The sequence below is a fragment of the Thunnus thynnus genome, chromosome 22 (assembly GCF_963924715.1).
Source record: "Thunnus thynnus chromosome 22, fThuThy2.1, whole genome shotgun sequence".
Classification (NCBI taxonomy): domain Eukaryota; kingdom Metazoa; phylum Chordata; class Actinopteri; order Scombriformes; family Scombridae; genus Thunnus; species Thunnus thynnus.
In genome coordinates, this window is record NC_089538.1 from 6,476,986 (window position 1) to 6,498,660 (window position 21,675).

The window sequence follows — 21,675 nt, forward strand, 5'->3', positions numbered from 1 at the left end:
TCAGCATTTACTATAAACTACCTTTTACACTCCGGTAGACATAGGGCACTAAAATAATCATTTGACATGCTGAAATCTAATGTTGTTCACTAGCTAGAGGCATTTTGTTAGCATTTCAGCCCTTGGTTGCATATTATGGTGCCGACTGTTTTCCCCACCGGTGGGCGGGGTTTTCAGAGTATGACGAGGTGCACTCTGTCTCTGCTCTCTATGCAGTTAGCCATTATGGCTACTACAGGCAGCTAGTTTCTTTCTTTACTCTCCATTCAGACTGAGAAACACACTTTTGAAGTGATTCATGTTTATTTGGAAAGCTGAAGGAGTCTCAGCATTTTGTCCCAATGATAGACGTCTTTGTGAATTCCCTGAATCTCTATAACAGAGCTGGAGAGAGCAAAATTACCACGACACAGAACCACAGTAACCACATTTCCTTTAAGTGGATTTGGCTCAAGAGATATCCTTGTGAGAGTGGAAACACTCTTACATCCTGCTAAAAACCACAAATTATTTTTCTTTTCTACATGTGTTTATCATCAAAAAAGTGCCAAAAATGTATAACCACTGTATTTCATGAAAGCTTTTCCCCTCTTAAACCTGCTCTACATGGACTGCATAGTGAAAGCAGCACAAAGCAGCAGCTGCAGTCCTCCATCAGTATGTAACTGTATGTGTTCAGTCACATTGCTGCTGTGCACTCAGATGCAGCTCAGTATACAGTCGATGCAGTAATGTGTGGTGGGTCGAAGTTACACTCATAAAGCACCAGTATATACCCCGATATATGTTGTGTTGTGTGAGTCTTCATATCCATGAATCTCTATATTGATGCTGGCGAGTGCAAAGTTAGCATGACTCATTGAGTCACAATGACCACATTTATGGAAAATTCATCGGGAAATATACCATAAATTTTCTTTTCACTGGTCAGTCAGTCTCATATTTGTATTCAAATCTGCACACAACTGGCATAAAATCTGTATACAAGCTTGTTTTGTAAAAACAATCAAACACTAAGTATTTCTCTGTACTTTCAGCAGTAACTATTGAAACAGTGGCTGCATGTTGGATGTGCAGTAGAACACAGTACACAGTGGGAAGACACAATGATAACCTGGCCGTGTAATAGCAACTGAGTTAGTAACAGATCTACTAGATCCAGTTTTCAAATGAAGTCACTGAGTGAAAGTGGGATCATCCTCCAGCCTGTTACATTGTTACATTTCCAGACTTCATATACTGTACCTGACTTGAACATATGTGGATTCAAGTACTGAAGGTCAGTATAAAAACCTTCCTGTGCCATTTTACTTTTGTGCCAGAACACGAGAGTCACCCACTAACTAGAGTGAGTGATGTCAGTTACATGATTTCTCTGATTCACATGATGCCACCAGCCACGCTTGTATGATGAAGCTGCAGTTAATGCTACCAGGGACTGAACTCACACCCATACATATTATGTCAAGGTCAAAGTGATCCATAATCAACTTATATTATTTATTTGATCACTAATTATATAAAATGTATGTATAAAAACAAAGGCCATGAGTCATCAATTCATCTGTGCTTATACAATACATTTACTAGTTTTGGAATTTATTCAAATGTATTAAAAACTGTCTCAGTATTTCAAATACAGATTTTCATCTTACAATAAGAAATCCTGCTTAAAACCACAAAGACAAAAGCAACACCTTAGAGACGTTTGCTAAATGTGCACATTAACTAACCTCATCTAAGATTAAAGAAGCTATAAAAAATATTTATCTCAAGATCAACTTCTAAATCTACATGATAATATGAAAATGAAATAAAATAAAAATAAAAAATATTACTTTAAAACTGGAAATGTAACATGTAATTCTACTGCTTTACACTGGAGTACACACATTCATCCTTGGTGTTGTTCCTCGCTCTTCTTGGTCTGTTGGGCAGGTTCACACTTAAAGCAGCATAATGCAGGTTGTCTGCTTCTTTGTAACTCTGGTAACAAAATATGTACAAGTTGATAACAATATGGATCCTGACAAACATCAACACAATGTCCAAAAAACTCTCCAACAATAATGGTTGTGTTAAAAATGTGTTTAAATATTAATTCGACAGTTAAATAAGTTTTACCTCGCCATTTGTTGTGGAGGAAGCTGAAAACGTTGCTTGAGACTCTGGTTGTGAAAACAGAAAAAGTAATTTTATTCAAAGTCATGTTCAGTGAATACAAGCTGTCAGATATAAACAGTTACCTGTAGATTGGAAGCTGTTTCTCTTAATCTTGTACACTGAGAAAGCCAGTAAAACACTGAGGATGGTGGTGAACGCCAAAGCTCCACTCAAGAAATACACCAAGACAGGAGAGTCTACCTCATTTGCAGAGAGACATTAAGAGATATTACACAGCTCTCAGATTTATCTCTATTTTGATGTTAAGTTTGATTATGGAGTAATCATGTATTGATCAGATGAAACAATGTCTGCTAGAGAGTTACTTACAGCCAACGTCCAGCTTGGTCCCATTTCCAAACACTATCCGTCCACATGAGGCGACAGCACAGTAGTAGGTCCCAGCATGAGAAAGATCCAGACTCTTCATTGTCAAGTTGTAGACACAGGTGTGTGTTTGTGTGTTGTTGTTCCTCTCACACTGATCATTCCTGCCTCCATGAGTGTAAATGATTCCTGGATGAGATTCTTGAGAGTTTTTGAACCAGTAAACACTGTGTTCTCCATCATTACAGGTCCCAGTGTGTACTGTACAGTTCAGAGTCACAGAGTCTCCTGGCTGGATGCTCTCAGATGCCGACTGATGGACCAAAGCTTGGATGTTCAAACCTGAACCCTTTACACTGACAACAGTTCCTTCTGCAAATTCAAATTTGTATGATATACTACTTGCACAGTAGTAAGTAGCTGAGTCTGAAAGACGTAACTCTGAAATCGTCAAGTGATTTTTACCATTTTCAGTATCCAGTGTGAAGCGAGGATTGTTCTTGAATTCATCATAAAAAGTACCATTTATCTCATTCACATAGAAGGTGGAGATGAGCCTTGGTTTCTGTCCCAGAGTTTGCTTGTACCAGTACAGATATGATGAAACATCAACTTCATAGAAACATTGTAAAGACAGCTTTTCCCCAACATTAACTGATAGAAAACCACTCTCTTGGTTCACAGATGAGGACAATTTCAGATTGGTCACCTGTGCTGTAGTATGATGAGAGAGAGATTTTGGTGATAGAAATCAGCACATTGAAAAATTAAACATTTGCATGAGGAGTGAGCTCACACTGAAAGATAAAAACTGGGCACACAAAAACACTACTCACCCATTTTCCCCAAGAACAGACATGTCAGATAGAAAACAAAGTTTGGAGATGTCATCGTGTTCAAATGTCTGTGCTGAATGACAGTATGTCGACAGTTACTCCACTCTTTACAGACAGGACTACGTTTGATTGGCTAACTTGAAGTGACACTGTGTGCCCTAATAAGGAAACTTGATCACATGTTTGCTTTTAGAGACGGTTCACATGGTGAGAGGTACATGAAGAACACAAAGGCTCTCCACCCTGGCGTCATATTTAATATTAAGGAAACATAAACTAACTGTGCAGTATAAACACTAGTGAGGACATACTGTGGAGACCAGTTGTGGTTGAGATTTGGCAACGGAGTGACCGTCATGTTCAGCAAATAACATGCAGGCATGATAATATTTACCCCCATGAATACCCCTGAAATAGACCAGAAATACAGCATGGCAAAGATCATTTGTCAGATGTACACAATCTTATGTTTTCATTTCTACCTAAGCTGGAGGAGACAAACCCCTTTTTTCTCAGCTGTAGTCCAAAAATAACTTTTTGATGCTTTGAGCACTACAAATAAGAACTCTGTTGCACTGGGAGTGGAGGCAGAAAATAAATAAAGCCCAAACTGTCTGCATAGCTAGATACCACTAGTGGTAGTATCAGTGGAAAAATATGGTTTTGTAAATCTTTTTTTTTTTTTTTAAATCTTTTTTATAGAGCTTAGAGTTAGATCAAAGCAGCAACATCCAAGGCTGAAAACTGAAGCCAATGCAGAAGTGTCAAAAACTGCAGTTCCTTGAATGGCCACTTGAGGCTGGCCCCAAAGCGAGTCAATCTCAATCGACTCTCATGTTAAAATGTTCAACTTTACAGCAGAAATAAACATGTTTACAGCCTGGTACAAAACACGGTTTTGCCTATAACCAATTTCCTTGTTCATGACAACTGCACAGGGGGTAAATCTTTGTATAGCTTACCCGTTTAAATTTTTACTAAGGCTTAAAGTTAGGCATAATGAAGGGTGGGGCTGCATTGAGTGACAGGTGGGTGCCGTCCAGTGGCGGCTGGTGACTCAAAAAATTGGGGAGGACAGGAGGAAAACCAACATGGAATCAAACAACAAACCACATCAAACTATATTATTGTCTCACCTCATGAAATCGGAGGGGTAGGGGCAATTTTATATGTCAATAAAACAATTTACCTGAGTGGTGAAATGGCTGCTTCTTTAAAGACATTTAGCATATACATATTGTCTCTAAACAAAGAGGTGCTCATTTTAGCCATGGAGTGGATCAAATGTGTCATTTTACCAACAAACATATCACATGATTTACACGTGTTTCCTTTATATTTTCTTAGTATACAGAAATATATAAAGTAGCACAAAGCTTCTAATGTGATACAGGAACAGATCAGTGCTGAATACTAGAAAGACTGAACACTAAAAACATTCACAGATCTAAAAGTGTAGGTTCACATCAGAAAGTATTAATGCATGTATCAAATACATGACTTACACACTCTGATCTACGTGCATGAGCAGCAGTTTGTTTACTTACCGAACCGTTGGGGGCGATCTGTACGGATCACGGATCAACTACAATCTGTTACACCACTAGTTAACACTTGTTATTCTAGTTACTTTAAGCTTATTACTCAATATACGGCTCAGCTTAAAAACAAACTAAAGAAACTGCCAGAAGCAAGCAGCCAGACCTCCTGCACTCATTCACTAATCACACATCATCAACAGGTGACTGAACAACCAATTAAAAACGAATGAATGAGTGAGTCCAGACAGCTCACTGTAACTTCAACAAGCAAACTAACGTTACCCACAACACATTATATGATCTCTGCTGCATTCTTGTGAAGGAGATAAATTCACACAACAGCCACACAGAGACATTTAACCAACAGAGATGAAATCGACCAAAGAGACGGAGAGAGAAGCTGTATCTGACTCACGTTATCCGACGTCTTCTTTCTTCTTTCATGGAGATGAAGTATTCATGTCATAACGTCCATTTGTGACTGTTGGTCATCTTGTTTGTTAGTTATCAGAACTTTGTGGCTGTTGCTTAACCAGTCTGATATCATTAGCAACAATGACAAACAAGCTAAATCTCATGGTTGTTTCTCCTGTTGCTTCTCTCTCCAGCCTCCCCGGCAGCGTCCTGCTGCTACTGCGCTGCCCAGTCCAGATATTTTCTCCCATTAGCTTAACAACAGTCCTTAAAAGTCCTTCCATGGATGTATAAAGAGTCCTTCAGGCTGCTAAAACAAGCCAGCTGTTGCATTGGCTAAAGCAAGCAGCTATCTACTGCTGCTACTCTGCCTTACAGTGGAGAGAATTGAAGATGAAATCCGGAGGCTATCATTGGACCAACTCAATATCAATATTGCATTCTGGTTGTTGATTGGTAAGGGAGGACAGCCTCCCTTGGGGCGTCATTTTACGTGTCATGGCTAATCACAGATTAGCATGAAAAAAAATGAAATACATTAAGTCCAATGTAAGAGATCCCACCTTGCGGAGGACAGCAGGCACCCATCCTCCTCTGTCCCCCACTCCACCTCCAACAATTGCCCCCCCCCCAACCACTTCACACACACTGCCCTTTCTCCTCCCGCCCTGCAAGTGTCACTATTGAAGCATTTTAAACAGAATTTCAGTAATGGATTTTTTCCAAAGAAAAGATAAAAAATACTTTATAAATAATACTGAGATTTGTAATGGTTTATTTCAACCAAATATTCTTCTTTATATTTTGATCTCTCCCTTGCCTTTCAAAAAATAGAGGAGGATCAATCTCCTCTGCCTCTACGGACCAGCCTCCACTGGTGCCGTCACAGGCAAGTTGCTCCCATAGCGACAACGTTGGTGAGGTAACGTAACCATCGCGTAGCCCCAGATTCACAGAGTATAGGTGTAGCCATAATTGTCGCTATTTCAGTGTGTTTTCAGTTAATGAAAGTTAATTGTAACATTTTGGTCACCTACAAAAGTCTTGTTCGGCGTTTGGTTGTACTAAAAGACCCTCTAAGGAGTTTTTTCCAGTAAGTACATTGTGTTGTAATGGTTTAAGCCTGTTGTTCACGAGTGAAAAATAGTATTAGCATTTGCATTATCACAGTTAATCATAGACTGTAAATGCAATGTGCTAACCAAGCTAGCAGCTAGCATTAGGATCAGCTCCATCCTCTCATCAATATCGTCATTTCTGGCTCCAAAAATCCAAGATGGTGACAGTCAAAATGCAAACTCGAGGCTTCAAAATGGGAGTCCACAAACCAATGGGTGATGTCACAGTGGCTATGTCCATTATTTTTACAGTCTATGGTATTCTGACTAGTGCTCTTAAAGAGGTAACATTACTGCACACTAAAACGTGTTTTTTGAGCCGTAAACTAAATTATATGACTGTACTGTAATGAAACACATCAACGCTGGTGTTCATATTGACATTGACACCAAATTTATACAAAATCGGCATTTCATGGCTTGCAAATGGCTCAACCTGTCATCTGCTGTTTAAAATCAGCCCTGAAAAGGCGTGGCCAATGCTGACATACAGTGTCATGAAATTAATATAAATGGTAGAATGATAACGCCCACCTCACCCAGCCCCCCGCTTATTTTCAAATATATGCTGATCGAGACAGTTGTAGCTTCAGGAGCTAATGGCAGCTACAGCGCTGCTGTCTGTTCCTGTGGTTATCAGCTAGTAAAATCTTGTTTCAAAACGTTAAATTGCAGCCAGAACTGCCTGTCCTGTCTATGAGCTGAACCTGTCTGCTACAGAGCAGAGCTGCGGTCGAGCAGGTTCAGTAATGGCTCAGGTTACACTGTGGTTTAATGTTTTAAAACAAGATTTTACCAGCTGATATCTGCAGAAACGGACAACTGGAGAGTTAAAGAGCTGCAGGCCGAGATGAGAGGAGGATTTCTTTTGTTTTTGTGGCTGCCAGCTCTGACCTCTGACTCGTTTTAACGACGTTGCACTGTTTCTCTTCCTCTCATTATTATTATTATATGTCACTGAGCAACTCCCACCCTCCTGCCTCACACAGCCACACCCGCTCCACGCCCCCCACCCCTCCTCCCCTTACACTCTTGCCAGTCAATTTTCCCCAAACCGTAACACTATAAATTAACAGAGCTTCAGGTCATTAGAAGAAACCTTCCTGTGCCATTTTATTTTGTTGTTCCAGAACAAGTGACTTGTCTCATGGTCAATGTCTTCCAAATTTAGATTATGTTTATTTGATTAATAATATAAAATGTACAAAAACACATACATGTTAAACCAATACAAACAGACCAATGCAGATAAAACACAACATAATCTTTATCCTAAAAACCCACAAGTATCTTCTACAGTATAGATCAAATGATTTACTGGTTAAGACACAAAAATCTTTATATTCATACAGTATGTACTAAAAATAACATGAGATACACAGTGTATTTGCAAGAAACAAAGCTGTGCAGATATTCTGCTTAAGACTACTAAGACAAAAAGTAGAGTATCCTAAAAATACTAAAGCAGAGCAAGAGAATTAAGAAACTATAAAACATATTTCTTTCAAACTTTCAACTAAATCCATGTTACACCTTCAAAGAGATTCTACAATATAATGTCTTATGCACAAAGTACAAATGAAACATGTCCAGTTCTACTACTTTATGCTGTAGTACACACATTCACTCCAGGTTTGGTTCTGTCTTCTTCGTCTGTTGGTCAGGTTCACACTTAAAGCAGCATAATACAGGTTGTCTGCGTCTTTGTAACCCTGGTAACAAAGTATATATCAATATGATATTATTCTAAAACAATGTCCAAAAAAATTTATTGTTGCGCTGAATGTTAAAAAAGGATATTAGCAAAGGATATTATTCACCTTTGCATTGACTGTGGAGGAAGCTGAAATTCTTTCTTGAGACTCTGGTTGTGAAAACAGAAAAAGTAATTTTATTCAAAGTCATGTTCAGTGAATACAAGCTGTCAGATATAAACAGTTACCTGCAGATTGGAAGCTGTTGATCATGTTCATCATACACACTGAGAAAGCCAGTAAAATACTGAGGATGGTGGTGAACGCCAAAGCTCCACTCAAGAAATACACCAAGACAGCAGAGTCTACCTCATTTGCAGAGAGACATAAAGAGATATTACACAGCTCTCAGATTTATCTCTATTTTGATGTTAAGTTTGATTAGGGAGTAATCATGTATTGATCAGATGAAACAATGTCTGCTAGAGAGTTACTTACAGCCAACGTCCAGCTTCATCCCGTTCCCAAACAGTATCTGTCCACATGAGGCGACAGCACAGTAGTAGGTCCCAGCATGAGAAAGATCCAGACTCTTCATTGGCAAGTTGTAGACACAGGTGTGTGTTTGTGTGTTGTTGTTCCTCTCACACTGATCATTCCTGCCTCTATGTGTGTAAATGATTCCTGGTTGAGATTCTTGAGAGTTTTTGAACCAGTAAACACTGTGTTCTCCATCATTACAGGTCCCAGTGTGTACTGTACAGTTCAGAGTCACAGAGTCTCCTGGCTGGATGCTCTCAGATGCCGACTGATGGACCAAAGCTTGGATGTTCAAACCTGAACCCTTTACACTGACAACAGCTCCTTCTGCAAAGTCAAATTTGTATGATATACTACTTGCACAGTAGTAAGTAGCTGAGTCTGAAAGACGTAACTCTGAAATCGTCAAGTGATTTTTACCGTTTTCAGTATCCAGTGTGAAGCGAGGATTGTTCTTGAATTCATCATAAAAAGTACCATTTATCTCATTCACATAGAAGGTGGAGATGAGCCTTGGTTTCTGTCCCAGAGTTTGCTTGTACCAGTACAGATATGATGAAACATCAACTTCATAGAAGCATTGTAAAGACAGCTTTTCCCCAACATTAACTGATAGAAAACCACTCTCTTGGTTCACAGATGAGGACCATTTCAGATTGGTCACCTGTGCTGTAGTATGATGAGAGAGAGATTTTGGTGATAGAAATCAGCACATTGAAAAATTAAACATTTGCATGAGGAGTGAGCTCACACTGAAAGATAAAAACTGGGCACACAAAAACACTACTCACCCATTTTCCCCAAGAACAGACATGTCAGATAGAAAACAAAGTTTGGAGATGTCATCGTGTTCAAATGTCTGTGCTGAATGACAGTATGTCGACAGTTACTCCACTCTTTACAGACAGGACTACGTTTGATTGGCTAACTTGAAGTGACACTGTGTGCCCTAATAAGGAAACTTGATCACATGTTTGCTTTTAGAGACGGTTCACATGGTGAGAGGTACATGAAGAACACAAAGGCTCTCCACCCTGGCGTCATATTTAATATTAAGGAAACATAAACTAACTGTGCAGTATAAACACTAGTGAGGACATACTGTGGAGACCAGTTGTGGTTGAGATTTGGCAATGAAGTGACCGTCATGTTCAGCAGATAACATGCAGGCATGATAATATTTACTCCCATGAATACCCCTGAAATAGACCAGAAATACAGCATGGCAAAGATCATTTGTCAGATGTACACAATCTTATGTTTTCTTTTCTCCCTAAGCTGGAGGAGACAAACCCCTTTTTTCTCAGCTGTAGTCCAAAAATAACTTTTTGATGCTTTGAGCACTACAAATAAGAACTCTGTTGCACTGGGAGTGGAGGCAGAAGACGAATAAAGCCCAAACTGTCTGCATAGCTAGATACCACTAGTGGTAGTATCAGTGGAAAAATATGGTTCTTTCTTTAAAATCTTTTTTGTAGAGCTTAGAGTTAGATCCAAGCAGCAACCTCTGGGGCTGAAAAATGAAGCCAACACACATGTGTAAAAAACTGCAGTTCCTTGAATGGCCACTTGAGGCTGGCCCCAAAAGCGAGTCAATCCCTATAGACCCCCATGTTAAAATACACAACTTCACAGCAGAAATAAACATGTTTACAGCCTGCTACAAAACACAGTTTTGGTCTGTATAGCTAATTTCCCCATTCATGGCAACTGTACGGGGGTAAATTTTTATATAACTTTAAGTTATGTATAATTGAGGCCGTGACTGCATTAAATGACAGGTGGGTGGGAGTGCAACCATGTCTACATCCTGCAACCCTAACACTAAAACCACAGTAGCTGCTGCACAGGAATGTTTACAGTGAGGAAAACCTCTTTCACTGTTCATATGGACACCTGATTGTTGTTTTAAGGCAGAATTGAAAAAGTGTGAACCTATCTTTTAAGCTACAGCAGGACATTCAGATTAGACAAAGCATCCTCAGCCTCACTCTTTTCTTTTCCAACTGTCTGAGTTTGGCTTTCAAACAGTTCTATCAGCCAATAATAAGAGACAACACCACAGTGTGCACTGAGCTCCCAGTATGAACACTGGTCTGAGGTCAGTACATCAGAGAACCGTGCTGACACAGAACTGATAGAGAGTGGTCTGTTGTGTTATGGCTGAGACGTTTCATACTACAGTACACTGTACATCATGCTCTAAAACTACTACTGTTCCTACTATATCTTGGTTAGTAGGGTCTTGGTAACCACACAGTAAGCATCATATTACCACATCGGTAATGTGATAACCTTTCACAGTGTAACATGATTGAAATTATTAGCTCATTAATGACACAAAAAACATAAACACGGTACTGCATTTAGGACAAAAAAGTGTAACAGTTTATTTTCATTATGTTCCTGCACTTGTACAAAATCAGTGAACATGGCATTTTAAATATACTGGTTTCACTTGAAAAATCATTTATCATCTGCTAAACAATCTGAATTATAAATGCATACTGTAGTTGCTTTGGAAGAAAACAAAGTAAGACTGTGGAGACATCCTGCTTGAAACCATACAGACATAAAAACAAAGAGAGCAGAGAGTCCTCAATATACATATGACTGACTCTTAGCAAAGCATACAGAGATCTCATCTTCTGACTGCAGACCACAAGGGAAGCTATAAAAAGATTGTTAAATCACTGGGTTTGTAGCAACATGTACAAAAAACATGTAAAGACTAACAGATATTTCCTAGATTTGATATTCTATGTTATGTGCAATCAGTTTAATAGAATATTATGTGGCCTGTTTACATTGTCCATGGTGAAGGTTTTGCGTGGTAAAATAAAGTGGTGCCTCATGGTTTCAGATACAAAGTGATAGTAGAAATATGGTCTTAAACCTCTGACAACCTCTTCACACTAATTTCAAGTATTTCAGGTCATTGTGGACAAAACTGTAGGGCTGTAGACAACCAAAGAAAATCTTGGTGGACTGAACCTACTCTTCAACCAGTCAATTGGTCTATGGCAGTGGTTGGGCCAGCACCCCCCTATCCATTATCCAGGTCCCTTACTGTCCCCCATCAAATAAAATGTAGGCTAATTGTCTCCCCTGAATATTAATGTTGATTATTATTTTGTGTAATATCATAAAAAATGTTATTATATGCCAAATAACAGATTGATTTAACTGGGCAGTTGGAATATCATTATCATTAGTTTCCCATGCAGGGAGCAAAAAAGCCATATGAATAGAAATTATATTTATGAGTGTTAAACAAATGCAACAGTTAGAAATTTGACACTCAAACAAGAAGAATTCTTATTAATTGTTCCAACAGAAAACAAGAGCAGCCTACCAAAGAAAAAGTCTGAGGCTACTGGAAAAAAGCAGAAGGAAATGTATCCATAGCTAAAGAGTTCAACAGAATGCTGGCGGCATTTTTTCTTGTTCTGCGCCATTTTGCTGATATGATATGATTATTGTTGATTTATGATGCTATTCAGTTGATTAAATAATTGGACCTGTAGTGGTCAAATAAAATAACCAGCTCAAGAGCCCACTGGGGTTCCAGTTGGGGGGGGTTGGGGGTCATCCCCCAAGAAAATTTGATGTTATTTGACTAAAAACTGTGCATTTTCACACAATTTTGAACTATCATCATTACAATATTTATTTAAAAAACACACTGTGTGCCATAAAAAATAATAGCCACAAAACATTGGTAAAACAGGCTTAGAGTGAATGTATTTGAACTGTGATTTTCTCATCCTACCATAGTCAGGCTATGACCAATAACCAGCTGTAGAAACGGCTATGGTTAGAATTTTATCTTTATCTTATCCACAAACAATTTATTTGTCCCATTTTGCACATATCACAGAGATACAACAGACTGCATTAATGCCATCTCACTACTTTTTATTTCCTTGTTGGAATGAAAGGCATACATCAAACTTTATGATCCAACGGATAAAGATTTACACTGTCTGTTAATATTTGACTTTTGCTCCAGTTTTTTCATTCCAAAGTTCAGAGCTGCTGTTCTGCAATCAGATTTACTTAAAGAACACTTCATGTTAGAGATGAATACAGAGAGTTGAGGCTGTTTGTGAATCAGCAGACCTTAAAAACCTCCTGCTGTGAATTACATGTTTGTTCTTCTTCAGGTTGGTTTCCTGGTTGAAGCTGCTGATTAATTTCACCTTCACTCATCAGTTTGATTCAGATCATTTTCAGCATCTAAAGGTAACGTAACCAACCGTTTCCATCATGTTTGTGTCTGTTAAAATGATCTGATAACAGTAGAGATGGTAGTTATACTGATGTGTTATGTTGCTTTGTTGACTGCATTGGTGGAATGAATGAAACGCTAAAAGAAAGAAATAAGAGTATTTATCAATAATATTTTTCATGACTAAAGAATTGGGGGTTTTTGAATTATTATTTTAAAAGAAAATCAGTATAGGATTAGAATAGATTTATATTTTAAATATGACAAAATCTTGTTTCTTACAGCAGCAACAGTAATGTTTCCATCAGCAGTCACTATATAAGTTGATTGATAATGGTGAATAATATCTCACTTGAAAGAAAAAAAAATCAGTAAAATAAATAATATTCCTGACATTAAAATCCTGAGTGAAGTTTAGAAAGAATGAAGAACAGAGACATCAGTTAGTACCTTCATCCTGTCCTCTTCCTCCTCCTCCCTCTGCTGCTGGTTGAGAGGAGGGGATGTTTCAGCCAGTAGCTAAGTTTACAGGAATTTGCCAAATTTTAATACATGTGAGGTTACAAACTAAGCTAAATACAAACACCAACAAATAGAGCAGGGAGAGGACAGAGAAGCTAGTGTGACCATAAATGACAGCAAAACACTGTAGAGACTCAGCATAGTTTCCCCTTGTGTCTGCACAGGAGGCGTTCAGGTACAGTGGTGTGGCCCCCGGGGTGGGTCCAGGTGTAACACCAGCTATTGTCTGACCAATGAGAATTTGGCTGGACAAGAGCATATTCACCAACCGATCAACTGGGAGGCTACAGCCCTACAAAATTGTTCATATTGTACGAAAATCTACATCACTTCTTCAAGCAGATGTTAACAAAATGACATCTTACACAAAAACAGAGTATTGAAACCTGTCCAGTTCTACTGCCTCACACTGGAGTACACACATTGACTCGAGGTGTCATCCCTCTGCCTTCTCAGTCGGTTGACCTTATTATCCCGTAAAGCAGCATAATGGAGGTTGTCTGCATCTTGATAAGCCTGGTAACAAAAAATTAAAAAACAGTACATGAAACAAATGAGAAGTCCAAAATCACCTAATTGCTGTGCTATAAAATAAGTCTGGGTGGTATTTCAAGTTAAGTGTTAATTTCAGTGTTAATTTTGTTAAATATTTTTATCTAGTCTTAGTCTTAGTCCTGTGTCAAATGTCCTTGTTAGTTTTCATCATATTTAGTCAACCTAACCCTTTTTTTTTTTTTTTTTTTTAAGTGTGGTCATTTTAGTCTTATCTTAGACAAAGAAAACTAACTATTTTAGTGTAGTTTTAGTCAGTGAAAACTGTTGACATTTTAGTCTTTTAGCCATCAGATTATATTGAACATTTCAGTTAATCTAGCTGAGCCAAAACCAATCATTTTTGTCATTTTAGTCAAACTTATTTCACATGAGGAATCACATGATGAAAAACACAGGTTGAATGATTAAGAATACAGCTATGCAGAAAGTGTCTGGTCTGATGAGATCATTTTGAGGATTATTTCCAAACATGGAACATGTTCTGATTTGCATATTTGTTTTGAACCAACATGATTCAACAACTGGGGCCCAATACTCTCTTTCAAACTATTATAAAACAATGGGAGCTATACAGACAATAAAACATTTTGGAACCAATTTTTTGGATGCCCGAAATACAAACTTACCTTTCTGTTCTGAACAACAGAAATAAAAGTAGTTAGCCTAATAAAATTGAAAAGAATACTGTAAACACACCAATCTGCTCACATTAAAAAAATGTAATAAATATATATCCATATAAGCATATTACTGACACTTGAGTTTACCAAGACACACCTCTCTCTCTCACACACATATTTGGATATTTGGATTGTAATTTGGAAAAAAAAAACAGTCTATAATATTTTGTTTCCTCTTTTTTGTCAACAAAAATAAAGAGAGATTTTGGTAAAGTTTTTATTTTTTAAACTACATTTTAGTCTTGTATTTTTTCATCAACAATATTGCATGTTGATATAGTCACAGTTACTATTTAATGAAGTCAGTGCCATGTCATCATTGTCTCATCATAGTCATAGAAAAAAAGGTTGTTATATTTAGTCATAATTTTCGAAAATTAACACTATTCAACACTTTTAATTAAAAAGGTCGTATTCACCTCTCCGTTTGTTGGGGTGGAAGCTGAAATTCTTTCAAATTCTGTTGTAAAACAAAGAAAAAGCTTTTTATTTAAAGCCATAATCAGTGATAACAAGTTGCCAGATAAAAACCATCCCAGTTACCTCCACATTGGCAGCCGTTTTTCTTGTTCATCATGCACACTGAGAAAGCCAGTAAAACAACCAGGATGGTGGTGAACGCCAAAGCTCCACTCAAGAAATACACAAGAGAATCTAGAGAGCCCACCTCATCTGCAGAGAGACACATCAGGACAAAGAACTCTCTAGTTTTATGTTTGTATCAATTTCGAGTTCAATTAGGGAGTAATCATAATTACTTCTCATATGAAACAACCTCTGCTAAAGTGTTACTCACCCTTTTGTTTGGTCCCGTTTCCAAACAGTATCTGTCCACATGAGGCAACAGCACAGTCGGTTACAGCATGAGAAAGATTCAGACTCCTCATTGGCGAGTTGTAGACACAGGTGTGTGTTTGTGTGTTGTTGTTCCTCTCACACTGATCATTCCTGCCTCCATGTGTGTAAATGATTCCTGGATGAGATTCTTGAGAGTTTTTGAACCAGTAAACACTGTGTTCTCCATAATCACAGGTCCCAGTGTGTAATGTACAGTTCAGAGTCACAGAGCCTCCTGGCTGGATGCTCTCAGATGCCGAGTGATGGACCAAAGCTTGGATGTTCAAACCTGAACCCTTTACATTGACAGTAATGCCCTCCGCAAATTCAAATTTCAATAATAGACTACTTGCACAGTAGTAAGTAGCCGAGTCTGAAAGACGTAAATTTGAGATCATCAAGTGATTTTTACCGTTTTCAGTGTCCAATGTGAAGCGAGGATCATTCTTGAACTCATCATTAAAAGTGCCTTTTATATCATGTTTATAGAAGTTAGAGATGAGCTGTGGTTTCTGTCCCAGAGTTTGCTTATACCAGTAAAACATCGCTGCTACATCACCTTCATAGAAACATCGCAAAGTCACGTTGTCACCAACATTAGCTGATAAAAATCCACTCTCTTGGTGTACAGATAAGGACAATTTAAGATTAGTCGCTAGAGCTGAAGAGAAAAGAGACAAAGGAGATTTGCAATTAATGCAATGATAGAAGTTTAATGTACTGATTGCAAGAAAATGTAGAAATTATATCAACAAAAATGTATATACATTTTAAGGATACAAAGGCAACTGCAAAACTTACCTGTTCTCCCCAAGAACAGACAAGTCAGAAATAAAGCAAACTTCAGAGATGTCATCGTGTTCAAAATATCTTGTTGAATGTAGAGAACCTCTAAATGTTCTCTACTCTTAGAGTGAAGACAATGTTTGATTGGCTAACAAGAAGTGACACTGCATGTCCTATTTTGGAAACAATGAACACAGGTTCAGCGCCGCCTCCATTGTCAATTGGTTGGTTCCCAGACAAGACACATGGAGAGAGGTACCAGAACCACAATATAACTCTTAAGCCTGAAAGTGCAGTTGAGTCAATTAATTCTCAGGTAGAGTTCTCTAGTCCACAGGTCGCTCACCTTCATTGGCCGGCATCAAGAGCAGTAAAAGTGTGAAGAGGTTTAAACAGGTATTTAGAGAGGACTTTGAGAGACAAACAAATACAAAAGACAAAGAGGCAGGATGTATAATCACACATTTCCTCTCAGGTAACTGTAGATTTGAGTGTAGAAAACTGAAATGAAGTGGATTAAGAGACTTGGTTGTTGAAATATTTGAGGAAGTACTGAATTGCTCTTTTGGCGCTGTATGAATGTCTACTACTCTGACCCCAGTAAACACATCTTAACACTGCTGAGCTAGTGCAAGTGCAAACCTTGGACCCCAAATTACATTGTGTGGCTATGAAGATTTATTTTATGTACCCCAAAAGGATTGTTTGACAGTATAACACCTTTTATCTGTGTAAAATGAAACATTAGGGAACTGAAAGTTTAATAGAGGTTGGGCATCTAAAACAATTTGGCCAAGGGTAGGGTCAGGATTTTGGTTAGGTTGAACTAAGACAGGCTGAAAGTAGCTCCACTCACTAGTTGTTTTTAGTATTTTAGTATTTGTGGAGCTCAGTATATTATCTTTCCATCCACTGTCCTTCCTTCTTTTACTTTACATTGTATTATTCAACGTGAAATTACAACCTGACTCCAACAAATCACCTGTTCCATGAGTAGAATCGTCTCTCACACTTTATTCAACAGTGTGTTTTTTGAAAGTTATCACATATTTCAGTCAAAAGGTCAGTCTTCCCACCACAGAAGCGATAAAGGTGAATGCTGAGAGTTGGCTAGATTTAAAGATGCAACCTGCACTAATGTTTCTAGTTAGAAGAAGGTGGAGATGGTGATGGTGGAGGTGGAGAAGAAGTGGACGTTTGTAAGGTTTCAATAACTGTAATACACAGTGATGTCTTCATTCTTATTTGATTAATCTGATTTGATTGATTATTGTTAAAAAAGCTTTGCCTACAATGGCCCCCAGTCAGTAGTTGTGGCATCTTTGCTGAAGTGTGTCTTGTTAATGGGCTATTAAAGTGACAATTTGCTGATTTTCAATATTCCATGTATCAGTTATATGTTTGGCATTTCTATAATATCCATAATTGTTGCCTGCGTTCTCTGCTGTGTTGACTGTGCGTCTTTGTTAGATGTTTTTGCCAATGGTAGCACATGAAGTGCCAGTATGTGGGTCAACATGGGGCTTGAAACCTTGCTCAAAGAAAGAAAGAATCAATGCTGACAGGAAGAAGAAAGCAGTGTGATGTTTTAACCAACAGCTAACCTATGCTAACAGCAAAGTCTTGAGTGTTTTTGGCATTACAGTTACACAGTATTCTAAACGATATTGACAAAAACAATCTAATAACCAAGAGCATATACAGTATATTAATGTTATAGAGCTGTTTGTCTCAGCTTTTTGGTGCTGATTTGCTGATACAATCTACTGAAATGCTCTGGGCATTACAGTTAGACTGTGTGGCTGCTTTGCATGAACACACTGTAGACTTCCTGTTTGAAACCACAAAGACAAAGAGAGCAGAGGGTCCTGCAGACGTACATGACTGGAGTATATCGAGAGTAAATCTTTTGACTGCCAACCACACACAGGCTAAAACACACATTTACAGTTTGGGTAAGACTGTATTTCTGTGTGCTTTCGGTGAACTCTCACTATCTGACAGACAAATAGGAAATTACATGTTGGTAGGTCTTGTTGCCATCTTGCTGTGAGAAGGCCCAACGTGTTGTTTCTGAGGCTGTAACCATGTGGGGAATGAGTCACGTCCGCATCACACAAGCTTGATGTTTGCAATACCTTTCTGACTGTGTCCCTCTGACCAGTAACATTTGTAGCACAGGATATGTGAGATGGTGAACTACCTTAGTGTGGCAGAGCTTTATCTGCTTTTGAATTAGCAAGTAACCACAAACATGGACCAAATAACATTAAAGTTCACTGCCTGAAACATTTTGCTTTCACTTCCTCACTCTCACTCACTATCCTGCACACTCTCTGTAGCTTTCTCTTTCTCTTACTCAGTTTTAAAAGACATCTTAAGGTTCAGAAATGACCAAATGTTTATTTGTATGTCAAATAAGGGGAAAGACAAATAGAGAAAAAACACATCTTAAATATACATTATAGATAGATTGATAGGCAGACTTAGAGAGTTATGTCTTCTAAAAGTGCAGCCAGGTTATTGCTTCACACTGGAGTAAACACACTCAGTCCCAGTGTTGTCCCTCTGTCTTCTTGACCTGCTGACCTTGTTCTCCCTTAAAGCAGCGTAATGGAGGTTATCTGCGTCTCTGTAACTCTGAAAATAAAGTATGAAACAATCACCACATTAGTATACATCCTGTGTCTCATTATGTCTTATTTTAGGATGATTGTACTGAATTGTGTCCATCCCCTGTACATGTTGTCATGCTGTAATATACAGTATATTGTTGTTGTAGTAGTACAACTCTAAGAACACTCACCTCTCTATCTGGAGTCGAGTCCACTGGAGATCTTTCTTGAGACTCTTGAGTTGTGAAAAAAGAACAAAAGCTTTTAAAATGCACTAAGCTGGTGATGGGAGGACAAATTTAAGACTTTTTAAAACTTATGATTTTATGTCTGATATATTTCTCAAACATGATGGAAAATGAACCATTGCACCATGATAGATATAAATCAGTAAAGATCCAAACTAAAACCACTTCTTACTGTAACACTGACACCATTTAACAGTACAGTATAAAGTTTCTAACTTATGGCCTCTTTAGTTAATATTCTTGTTGACTGGCTCAGTTTCCTATGAACTGATAAATAAAAACTTGAAGTTCTAGTTGATAAACCATGAAAATATGTTCCTACAGTATGTGGAAGTAATCACTGTGGTGGAATATGTTAACACTCTTGTCTTGATTTGATTAACTTGTTGTTCTTATCAACTTCCAATAGCTGTGCCTCCAATATTAAGTACATGAATTCAAACTACCAACAGTAATAAATAACAGTTGGCCTACCTGTACATTGGCAGCAGTTTTTGTTCATTGTATATGCTGCATGTGCCAGAAAAACGATCAGGATGGTGGAGAATATCAAAGCTCCAAACAAGAAGTAGACCAGGACAAAGTCCACTTCATCTGTAGATTCAGATGATAGGAGACATTACAGAGTTGTAGGAATATTGAGTAGGTAGAAATCATAACCACATATGAAAGCTAGAAGGTTACTTACTGCCAAGGTCCAGCTTGGTCCCGTTTCCAAACAGTATCTGTCCACATGAGGCGACAGCACAGTAGTAGGTCCCAGTGTGAGAAAGATTCACACTCTTCATTGGTAAGTTGTAGACACAGGTGTGTGTTTGTGTGTTGCTGTTCCTCTCACACTGATCATTCCTGCCTCCATGTGTGTAAATGATTCCTGGTTGAGATTCTTGAGAGTTTTTGAACCAGTAAACACTGTGTTCTCCATCATCACAGGTCCCAGTGTGTACTGTACAGTTCAGAGTCACAGAGCCTCCTGGCTGGATGCTCTCAGCTTGGATGTCCAAACCTGAACCCTTAACGCTGACAACAATGCCGTCCGCAAATTCAAACTGAAATGCATAGCTACCTATACAGTAGTAAGTAGCTGAGTCAGAAACATGTAAATTGGAGATTGTCAAGTGTTTTTTACCATCTCTTGTGTCCAGTGTGAAACGAGAATCATTCTTAAATTCATCATGAAATGTGCCACTTTTATGTTGATAGAAGGTAGAGATGAGCTTTGGTTTCTGTCCTAGAGTTTGTTTATACCAGTAAAACATCACTGCATCACCTTCATAGAAACACTGCAAAGTCACACTTTCACCAACATTAACTGAATAAAAAGTCTTCTCTTGATGCACATACTTCGGTGATTTCTGAGCTGAAGAGAAAAGAGATCCAGAAAGTGCACATTTAATTCCATAATAAAAGTGTATCATAATGATTGCACGAAAAAAATGTAATATACAACATAAACAATAAACAATAAAAAATAAACAACTTACCTGAAGTTCCCAAGAACAAACAAGTCAGGTACCAAGCAATCGTCAAAGGTGTCATCGTGTTCAAAATGCTGCGCTGAAAGAATTGAATCTCAGGATGTTCTCTACTCTTCAGAGAGAAGACTCTGTTTGATTGGCTAGTGAGAAGGAACGCCTAATATCCACATGTGGAAACAATGAAAAAATTTTAAGTGCTGCCTTGAATGCAATGCATTAACAAAGACCTGCAAGTTCAAACAGAGCTTTGGAGAGAAGTTTCACTCATCTGATTTCTGCTCTTTTATTCCATACATGCTATCAGGTTCTGTAATGTCCAGTTGCTATGAATGTGGGGAGTGGCTCTTAGAAAGCTCACTAATCTTACTTTGCTACTTGCACTAGTTAATGTTCTGTAATTGGTTGGTTTTTATTGAAATATATCATTTGGATACTTTCAGATTGTGCATTAATATTCAAATATATCCTGAATACCAGATGACATCTTCAGTCTTATTTCTCAGAAATCATCAGTATTAAAAATAATGAACATTTGTGATCACCTCACAACATCCCCACAAATCAGTTGTGGCAACTTCTTGTGTATCAGTAATGGGATGGTGTGTTTATAATAACCATAATCCTTCTGTTTTGACTTTCACTCTGGACTGTGAGATTGTGTGAGATTATGTTGCCAGTGCCAAAGGTTGGTGCATAGCTGTAACCTGATATTATGTTCATATTATGTCAACAAAGTAAATACACTGTTATCTTTTGTGGTTATTGTTAACATTGACGTGTTATATAGGGATGTTTATTGCGTTACCTGTTCTTACTCAAGCACACATGGCACAGTCATGGCCACCATTTGGTTGATATAAGAGTGAATGTAATGCCTGTATGTTGGCACAACTCTGGCAGGCAGAATTACCTGATTTCTATGGCTGGACATGATGAAAAGCTGGTGTACATTAACAGGTTTTGACAAAAACATTGACAATATTGGATGCCTCTAACCAAATGCAAAGAGTTACTAGTTACTACTCTATTAGTTTTGAACATTTGAACCCTGTTTTAGTTCTTGAATATGACACAATGTGAAAATTGGTTA

At 38.1% G+C, this 21,675-nt stretch overlaps 4 protein-coding genes across 4 annotated transcripts; all 4 read right to left on the minus strand.

The window, feature by feature from the left end:
- Nucleotides 1-1,559: 1,559 nt before the first annotated feature.
- Nucleotides 1,560-4,832, minus strand: LOC137174559 (immunoglobulin kappa light chain-like). Its single transcript, XM_067579940.1, has 5 exons — nucleotides 3,327-4,832; nucleotides 2,494-3,204; nucleotides 2,247-2,360; nucleotides 2,125-2,168; nucleotides 1,560-1,986 (listed from the first exon to the last, which is right to left on the minus strand). The coding sequence occupies exons 1-5, from the start codon at nucleotides 3,379-3,381 to the stop codon at nucleotides 1,867-1,869; spliced, it is 1,044 nt and encodes a 347-aa protein (XP_067436041.1). The 5' UTR covers nucleotides 3,382-4,832; the 3' UTR covers nucleotides 1,560-1,866.
- Nucleotides 4,833-7,653: 2,821 nt separating this feature from the next.
- Nucleotides 7,654-10,129, minus strand: LOC137174561 (immunoglobulin kappa light chain-like). Its single transcript, XM_067579943.1, has 5 exons — nucleotides 9,425-10,129; nucleotides 8,599-9,302; nucleotides 8,342-8,498; nucleotides 8,220-8,263; nucleotides 7,654-8,111 (listed from the first exon to the last, which is right to left on the minus strand). The coding sequence occupies exons 1-5, from the start codon at nucleotides 9,477-9,479 to the stop codon at nucleotides 7,998-8,000; spliced, it is 1,074 nt and encodes a 357-aa protein (XP_067436044.1). The 5' UTR covers nucleotides 9,480-10,129; the 3' UTR covers nucleotides 7,654-7,997.
- Nucleotides 10,130-13,576: 3,447 nt separating this feature from the next.
- LOC137174786 (uncharacterized) lies at nucleotides 13,577-16,882 on the minus strand. Its single transcript, XM_067580266.1, has 5 exons — nucleotides 16,260-16,882; nucleotides 15,418-16,119; nucleotides 15,165-15,293; nucleotides 15,041-15,081; nucleotides 13,577-13,902 (listed from the first exon to the last, which is right to left on the minus strand). Exons 1-5 carry the CDS (start codon nucleotides 16,312-16,314, stop codon nucleotides 13,783-13,785), a joined length of 1,047 nt encoding a protein of 348 aa, XP_067436367.1. The 5' UTR covers nucleotides 16,315-16,882; the 3' UTR covers nucleotides 13,577-13,782.
- Nucleotides 16,883-17,476: 594 nt separating this feature from the next.
- On the minus strand, nucleotides 17,477-20,862 carry LOC137174805 (uncharacterized). Its single transcript, XM_067580283.1, has 5 exons — nucleotides 20,592-20,862; nucleotides 19,796-20,467; nucleotides 19,582-19,701; nucleotides 19,051-19,094; nucleotides 17,477-18,884 (listed from the first exon to the last, which is right to left on the minus strand). The coding sequence occupies exons 1-5, from the start codon at nucleotides 20,644-20,646 to the stop codon at nucleotides 18,765-18,767; spliced, it is 1,011 nt and encodes a 336-aa protein (XP_067436384.1). The 5' UTR covers nucleotides 20,647-20,862; the 3' UTR covers nucleotides 17,477-18,764.
- Between the last annotated feature and the right edge of the window lie 813 nt (nucleotides 20,863-21,675).

Bases quoted from the DNA above. Each gene is read 5' to 3' on its own strand.
- LOC137174559 (XM_067579940.1), bottom strand. From the start codon at position 3,381: ATGACATCTCCAAACTTTGTTTTCTATCTGACATGTCTGTTCTTGGGG. The intron at 3,205-3,326 runs GTGAGTAGTGTT...ATCATACTACAG, and splicing joins TCTGTTCTTGGGGAAAATGG to CACAGGTGACCAATCTGAAA. The intron at 2,169-2,246 runs GTAACTGTTTAT...TTTCACAACCAG, and splicing joins AAACAGCTTCCAATCTACAG to AGTCTCAAGCAACGTTTTCA.
- LOC137174805 (XM_067580283.1), bottom strand. From the start codon at position 20,646: ATGACACCTTTGACGATTGCTTGGTACCTGACTTGTTTGTTCTTGGGA. The intron at 19,095-19,581 runs GTAGGCCAACTG...TCACAACTCAAG, and splicing joins AAACTGCTGCCAATGTACAG to AGTCTCAAGAAAGATCTCCA. The intron at 18,885-19,050 runs GTGAGTGTTCTT...CTTTATTTTCAG, and splicing joins ACTCGACTCCAGATAGAGAG to AGTTACAGAGACGCAGATAA.
- LOC137174786 (XM_067580266.1), bottom strand. From the start codon at position 16,314: ATGACATCTCTGAAGTTTGCTTTATTTCTGACTTGTCTGTTCTTGGGG. The intron at 15,082-15,164 runs GTAACTGGGATG...GTTTTACAACAG, and splicing joins AAACGGCTGCCAATGTGGAG to AATTTGAAAGAATTTCAGCT. The intron at 13,903-15,040 runs GTGAATACGACC...TTTTGTTACCAG, and splicing joins CCACCCCAACAAACGGAGAG to GCTTATCAAGATGCAGACAA.
- LOC137174561 (XM_067579943.1), bottom strand. From the start codon at position 9,479: ATGACATCTCCAAACTTTGTTTTCTATCTGACATGTCTGTTCTTGGGG. The intron at 8,499-8,598 runs GTTGGCTGTAAG...TAAATCTGAGAG, and splicing joins GGAACGGGATGAAGCTGGAC to CTGTGTAATATCTCTTTATG. The intron at 8,264-8,341 runs GTAACTGTTTAT...TTTCACAACCAG, and splicing joins CAACAGCTTCCAATCTGCAG to AGTCTCAAGAAAGAATTTCA.